Raw genomic sequence first — 7,598 nt, forward strand, 5'->3', positions numbered from 1 at the left:
TGGTTCAGAGGAAACTCCGCTACCATACCTGATGCAGTGCTCTTAATAGTCGCTTGCAGCTGATGCAATTTCCTTTTTTTGAAAATGAAAACAAGTGTTCATTTTTTAACCTTTCCTCCAATTTACCTCTCAAAGCAATAGAGCCCTTGCAGAGCTGAAATGCCAAAGAAGCACGGTGCCTTTTCTATATGTTGCAGGTTCTTCTCCTTGTTAGAAAAGTACAGGTTTCACCACATTCCTTTTTTTTTCCCTCAGACGAATCCCCCTGTATATAATGGTCTTGGAAGACAGCACTGCTACCACTCAAAGCTCTAGGTCAGAGCAGCCTACATGTGTCATCTGGGGTAAGAAGTTTTGCTTCTCCGTGCGCATAAAGAAGCCTTTGCTCAACAGCTGGCGAGGGCTTCCTGACATCTCCTTTATTTTACACAGGATGTCGGCTAGATGGTAAGAACCCAAGCTACACATTCGATATCCCAGAGGAGGAGGCATATGACCAGCAGCTGTCCCTGAGGACAGTAAGTAACTTGCTAGCCTTGTCGGTGAAGGATATTTGACCATTGGCTGGCCATGATATGTAGCATCTGGTTCACATCTGGTGTGTGAGAGGGTTTGACTTTGGGTGTATATAGAGCAGGTAAGGGGGGGCGCCTCTTCAGCCTGAAGGTCACATCCCCTCGTGCGCAGCCTTCCATGGGTCACAGGCTAGAGGCAAAAGTGGGTGGAGCTATGGACACGACTCTTCCATAATTTGTTCAACACGCTACATTCCAGAAAAGTCAGGGGTTTCTACCCACACACCTGTCTTCATCTAGCAAGAGGCATTGCATTCCCCCTACTCTTCGGTCCTCCCCTATATCAAGAATAAGAGACATGACAACCAATATTTGGGTGAAATCAGGCCACAGCTTCATTGACAACGGATGTAAGAGGTTTGGCATAGGCATTGGGTAGACCCCCCATGCCTTCCGGCTCACTGGAATGAAGGAGTCCCTGACTTACATCAAGGGGTAACTCCCCCACTGGATTGCACCTGGGGAGTGCTGTGGCCCCTCGTCCCCACCTGAGTATCTGGACAGAAGCATCTCCCCTGGATCCTTTTAATGGGGTGCTGCGTTCCAGAAAAGTCAGAAGTGTCTACCCACACCCATGTCTCCATCTAAGCAAGCAAGAGGCATTATCATTGTTCAAGGATACATTCTACATGAGGAAGGCACAGAGCAGGGCTAGTAAATGTGTGGCCTGCAGAGAGCCTTGAGGGCCAAAGACACATTTGGCCCCTGAGGTTGCCTGTTCTTGGTACAGAGTACCTATCCCAATTTGGTTTCCTCCAGGTCTTGTTGGACCACAACCCCTATCATCCCTGACCACTTGTGGCTCATAACTAGAGGACCACGGGTTCCTCACCCATGACCAAGCCAATAGCCCCTAGTCCCTCCACCCAGTTTATTCAGCAAAATACAGTTTCTGCTGCCAAGTCAAACCAAAATGAACTGTAATGTTACATGACCTCTTTTCACATGTACCTCTTATCTCATGTGCTAGGGCATGGTTGAGTTCAGTGTCTGGAGGGCCGCAGGTTCCCTATATTTGGCCTAGGCCTTGACGTGTTGGGGAACTTCACATTGCAGTGGGAAAGAGATAATCCTGTTCAGTATCTCACTTTGCTTGTTTCCTACTTGCAGTCCATTTGATGGGAAGAATCTGATTGCAGTCTACATTATAGCTAAAACAAAAACACTGTACTTGGGGTTGGCTCATGGGGGAAATGATCATGGCGTTATGCCAAAGATACAAGACTACTTTCAGAAATGGTGGTCTTACTACAATCTCGTTGAGGTCTTGATGGCTTTGATTTCTGCCAAAAGGTCTGCCTAGGGGAAAATGCAAAGGATGAAGTCAATATGGTGGAGATCATGCCCCCCAAAGATAGCAAGCCATCTACTGCAGTGCATATAGCAACCTTGAAACTTTCTGTGCTTCCAATGGTGAGTACTTCCTATGCCATTTATTTATGCATTTTTTTAGAAGTGTTGATTACCTCTTCCAAAATAATTCCCAGCCAACCCAAATGTATTGCCTGAACCTCCCAAAAGATCTGACTGGGGAGGCCATCAACTAGAGGAGAGCTGATCTAGCATAGATCACAATAGGTTTTGTGTTGCCAATCTATCAAAATGGAATAGCTGTTGATGTCATTGTTATGATATGTGTAGTGGTGAGTGTCTCAGAATATGAACTTGTGTACCCTCCAGGCTACCTTGGTGGGACTTGACCTGACTCCTCCTGTCACATTCAGACTAAAATCAGGCTCTGGGCCAGTCTACCTTGCCGGACAATATTTATCAGGTAATGTCTGCTGGGGCGAGGAATCCTTCTCAGCTCAAGGACTGAATTCCTTTCCAGGCCCCCCATGTCAAGGGTGGGCGAGGCCAGAGAGAAAAATAAATGTGACTCATGGGCTGGAGTTTGGTAAATGTATCACAGGGGAGTGCAGAAATATGTAGTCTGGTAAGACAGTTGGTTGAAAGAATAAGTAAACTTAAGTTTATTAGTCATGGCATAGAAAGCCATTCTGAGTATAGGTTTTACATGTGGCCAAGATAGAGCCAAAAAACTAATGGTAGCCCATGCTAACTCATACTGACTAAACGGGAGAAGAATCCGGAAGGGAATAAAGCCAGAAAGGAAGTGAACTAGCTTACCAACAAGTATTTACTAAGAGAGAAGAAACTGGATTCAGTGGATTTGTAACTGACTGACTGACCGAACCCAAAGGGTGCTCATCAATGGCTCCTCCTCATCCTGGAGAGTAGTGACTAGTGGGGTGCCACAGGGTTCTGTCTTGGGCCCAGTCTTATTCAACATCTTTATCAATGACTTGGATGATGGGCTTGAGGGCATCCTGAGCAAGTTTGCAGACGACACCAAATTGGGAGGGGTGGCTAATACCCCAGAGGACAGGATCACACTTCAAAATTACCTTAACAGAGTAGACAACTGGGCCAAAGCAAACAAGATGAATTTTAACAAGGAGAAATGTAAAGTACTACACTTGGGCAAAAAAAATGAAAGGCACAAATACAGGATGGGAGACACCTGGCTTGAGAGCAGTACATGTGAAAAGGATCTAGGAGTCTTGGTAGACCACAAACTTGACATGAGTCAACAGTGTAATGCAGCAGCTAAAAAAGCCAATGCAATTCTGGGCTGCATCAATAGGAGTATAGCATCTAGATCAAGGGAAGTAATAGTACAACTGTATTCTGCTCTGATCAGACCTCACCTGAAGTTCTGTGTCCAGTTCTGGGCACCACAGTTCAAGAAGGATACTGACAAGCTGGAACGTGTCCAGAAGAGGGCAACCAAAATGGTCAAAGGCCTGGAAACGATGCCTTATGAGGATCAGCTCAGGGAGCTGGGTATGTTTAGCCTGGAGAAGAGAAGGTTAAGCGGTGATATGATAGCCATGTTCAAATATATAAAATGATGTCATATAGAGGAGGGAGAAAGGTTGTTTTCTGCTGCTCCAGAGAAGCGGACACGGAGCAATGGATTCAAACTACAAGAAAGAAGATTCCACCTAAACATTAGGAAGAACTTCCTGACAGTAAGAGCTGTTCGGCAGTGGAATTTGCAACCAAGGAGCGTGGTGGAGTCTCCTTCTTTGGAGGTCTTTAAGCAGAGGCTTGACAGGCATATGTCAAGAATGCTTTGATGGTGTTTCCTGCTTGGCAGGGGGTTGGACTGGATGGCCCTTGTGGTCTCTTCTAACTCTATGATTCTATGGCAAGGAGGAAGAATAATCATCACGAGTAACCCTTTCTCCCAAATAATCCTGGGATTGTAGCTTCAGGGTATCAAGTGTTCTATTTGCGTCAGTCATCGCCAAGGATTTCCTGTGGCCGTCATTTTAGAAAAGGAAAACAGACATAAATTACACAATTTAATGCAGCATCTAGTTTTGCCCAAAGAGTCCAGCTGTCTTCTAAATACGTGGCCGTTTACCTGCGGCTTGATTAATCATGGTAAGTTTTCACACACCACCTCCTACATGATCATGAGCCAACTCTCCTCTTGCAGTTGGTCCCCCTTTGGACGAGGATGAAGATCAGGAAGAGTCCTCTAATGAAGAAGAGGAGATGGAGGCTTCTTCCAAGGAAAACCTGTCAACGAAGACAGATGAAATGGAGGCTTCTCCTGTAAAACCCATCAAAGCCCAATCTAGCAAGCAGGCAGGCACATCCAAGGAAGAGCCACCACAACCTGTTCAGGAGGAATCTCTGGTAAGCCTACACTCATGTATTCAGAGAATCTTCACCTGCTGCTATAATCCGTGTGCTCTGGCTTCCGTCACGGTGTTCCATTGCGCCAGAAGCAGTTTAGTCTTGCTGGCCACGTGACCCAGAAAGCTGTTTGTGGACAAACGCTGGCTCCCTTGGCCTGAAACAAGATGAGCGCCACACCCCATAGTTGCCTTTGACTAGACTTAACCACCTTGGGGTCCTTTATCTATTACCTTTTTACCCATTCAGGTAAATAATTTGTTTACCCCTTAACTCCAGTCATCTCTAAGCAGTGTACAAGAAATCTAAAGGCAAAAGATCTGTACTTCAGTTAAAATGTCTGCTGAATTTGTTTTTAATATTCCTTCAGTAGGCACGATGAAAATAAAACACGACTGGTATAGAGAAGTTATTTCCCCACTTAGGTTTAGAGATCTCCCCCTTCCTAAAAATTGGTCATAGAAAGCTGGCCTCTATGACTATACTGAAGTATTTTAGAATTTATTTTTTCATACAGAGTAATGATGCTCCCTTGTTGCATTTCAGACTTCAACACCCTTGGTCTAAACAGCCAGCCTAGATGAACAGAAAACCTATAAAATGTTTTGGGTGGGTTTGGTGCTCCTAAAAATATTGCCCTCCTTCTTTGCATCTTCATGAAAGTGCCGTTTAAACTTTCTTCTACAGGGGAGAAGAGGAAGCAGAGCAGGGAAGGCTGCAAACAAGGGACAACTGCGATTATAAGTTCTGATGGAAGGTAAGGTAGAAGTGACAGGTAGAAGGTCAGAGCATTGGGCTATCTAGTCTAGCATTGCCAACACTGACTGGCAGGAACTCTCCATGGTGCTGGACAGGAATCTTTCTTAGCCTGACGTGGAAATTCTGGAGATTGAAGTTGGGACTTTATGCATGGTAATGCAGAAGCTCCACCAGTGAGCTACAGCCCTCCCCCAATGTTGACACCCTTGATGATGGTTGAGAGAAGAAATAAATTCAAGATAAAATGCACAAACCCAGGGCTTGCTTTCCTACACAAGGCAAGCTAGAATGTGGCTACAGGACTTATCTAAGGTGGATAGCAACACTTGTTAATACACAAGTGTCCCATTTTCTCCTGGCCTTGTGGGAATATATTCCTGTCCCTATCTGGTCTATGATGGCTGTATACACACGAAGATCCTTTTGGAACAGGCCAGTTGCCCATCTAGTCCAGCGACCTGATCTAGAGTCCAGCAACCATTTGTGACCAACCTGCAAGCAGGACCTTAGCAGAAGAGCACTCTCCAGCCTTGTGGATTTCCAGCAATTGGTATTCTGGAGGATTACTGCTCCTAGGCATGGAGCAGAACCATAATGGAGGCAGGGCCATCAATGGCTACTTGCCATGATAACTGTGCTCTGTCTCTATGGTTGGAGACAGAAATGCTCCTGAGTACCACTTGCTGGAAACCACAGGAGGGGGGATTGCTTTTGAGCTCGGCTTCTGCTTGCAGGTTTTCCTATAGGCACCTGGTGTTGGCCACTGTGAGAACAGGGTGCTGGATTAGATGAGCCATTGGTCTGGCTCAGCAGCCTCTTCTTATATTCAGCTATAGGACTCCAGATTCTTTTTGCTCTGTTGCACATGGGTGAAACCAAAAGAGTTTCAATGAATGATTATTGTTATTAATTATTAAATGTCTATACTGCTCTTCATCCAAAGATTGCAGGGTGGTTTGCAATATAAAAATGCGTAACACAGTAACAGACAACAAAAAATACCGCCATAGTTTGTTGAATTGACCAAAGGCCCATAAGAAGAGAAATGATGGGGTTTTTTGGTATCTTCTCAGGCAATTATGCAGCAGTTACAATGAATGAATGAATGAATCTTAATACATCAATCCCTACATATATTAAGCAAAACAGAAACATCGTCACCTACTCTCACCCCCATCCACCCTCCCATCCCCTATTTACCTCGTTTTCCTTCTTTCTTCTTAGTGTCTTAACAAATGAAACTGATTTGCAAAAATGATACATGTTAAAATATGAGTGACACTGCACACACCTTTGTAATTCAAGAAATCTTTAATAAAAAATAATTGTGGTCAAGGATCAGACAACAGCAGCAGCAGCAGTCACAAATATAGGTGCTTTTCCCATGAAAAAGGAGCTGATTCTGGGAGACCCTCTGGTGTTTGGAACCTTGACGGATGCTTTAAGGACTCCCTCCCAGGCACAAGGACCAGCATTTATCCCAATGTAGATCACAAGGGTTTGAAGAGTATCCTCTATCCATAAATACATGTGACCATGTTCTGGAAAATCCTAACACTTCCTTTTTCCTTTTTCCAGGAACTGAAAGAAGAGTTGGGTCTATTTAGCACAGCTCAGAAGAAATAAAATGTGCATAATGTATTTTTCCTGAGTCTGAATCCATCCTTTTTTCTTAATCTGACTGGAATTTAAGCAAGACTGATCCTCAACAATGGCAATTCCTGTGGAAACTGGAAAGAACAGGTCCTACTAGGATGTTGGCTTTTAGCAAGCATTATTTATTTTTCCCCAACAGTGGTTGATGTTTGGAAAAGGAGGACTGATTGATGGTTCGATCCCCTTTTAAGTAACAGAACAGCCAAAACATGAGTAAGCTTTGTGACTTGCCTTTTTAAAGAAATAAGGAAACACTTGCAGGAATACCAGGTGTGGCCTGTGATGTTTTGGTGCCTGAGGCAAAATGCCCCGCAGCTGCAATGAGGGGGAGCATGGGGATGTACAAGGGCTTCTGCTTCAGGAATAAGCCCTTGCAGAGCCCCACCAGCAGGATGGGGGTGGGGAGAGATTTGACAAGGGCATCTCTTCGAGGAAAAGCCGTTTTGAAGCCTTGCTGCCAAGTGCGGGACAGGGAGACTTGAGACTCTGCAGGTGTTGCACCGGAGATTTTGCTGTGAGGAATGAGGAGGAGGCTGGAGGTGATCTGAGTTCACCAACTGGTTTCAGAATGGGAGTACAACAATAAAACAAGTGGATAAACTAATAAACATAAATACATTTTAATAATAATTTTTTTATTAATTGTACCCCATCCATCTGGCTGGGTTTCCCCAGCCATTTCGAGCAGCTTCCAACATAAAGTCAAACATTAAAAACTTCCTGCTAGAGGGCTGCCTTCAGATGTCTTCTAAAAGTTATATAGTTGCTTATCTCATTGACATCTGATGGGAGGACGTTCCACAGGGCAGACGCCACTGCCCAGAAGATCCTCTGGTTTCCTGTAACTTCACTTCCTGCAGTGAGGGAACCGCCAGAAAGCCCTTGGAGCTGGACCTC

The 7,598-nt window shown here is 44.8% G+C and overlaps 1 protein-coding gene across 1 annotated transcript; it reads left to right on the forward strand.

Annotated features, from left to right (window-relative positions):
* The first annotated feature begins 274 nt into the window (after window positions 1–274).
* Window positions 275–6,671, forward strand: LOC118097302 (nucleoplasmin-like). Its single transcript, XM_035140044.2, has 6 exons — window positions 275–344; window positions 433–518; window positions 1,869–1,988; window positions 2,256–2,349; window positions 4,084–4,286; window positions 6,624–6,671. Exons 1-6 carry the CDS (start codon window positions 275–277, stop codon window positions 6,669–6,671), a joined length of 621 nt encoding a protein of 206 aa, XP_034995935.1.
* Window positions 6,672–7,598: the final 927 nt, after the last annotated feature.

The sequence above is a fragment of the Zootoca vivipara genome, chromosome 15 (genome assembly GCF_963506605.1).
Source record: "Zootoca vivipara chromosome 15, rZooViv1.1, whole genome shotgun sequence".
NCBI lineage: Eukaryota > Metazoa > Chordata > Lepidosauria > Squamata > Lacertidae > Zootoca > Zootoca vivipara.

Bases quoted from the DNA above. Each gene is read 5' to 3' on its own strand.
- LOC118097302 (XM_035140044.2), top strand. From the start codon at position 275: ATGGTCTTGGAAGACAGCACTGCTACCACTCAAAGCTCTAGGTCAGAG. The intron at 345-432 runs GTAAGAAGTTTT...TATTTTACACAG, and splicing joins GCCTACATGTGTCATCTGGG to GATGTCGGCTAGATGGTAAG. The intron at 519-1,868 runs GTAAGTAACTTG...TTCTGCCAAAAG, and splicing joins AGCAGCTGTCCCTGAGGACA to GTCTGCCTAGGGGAAAATGC.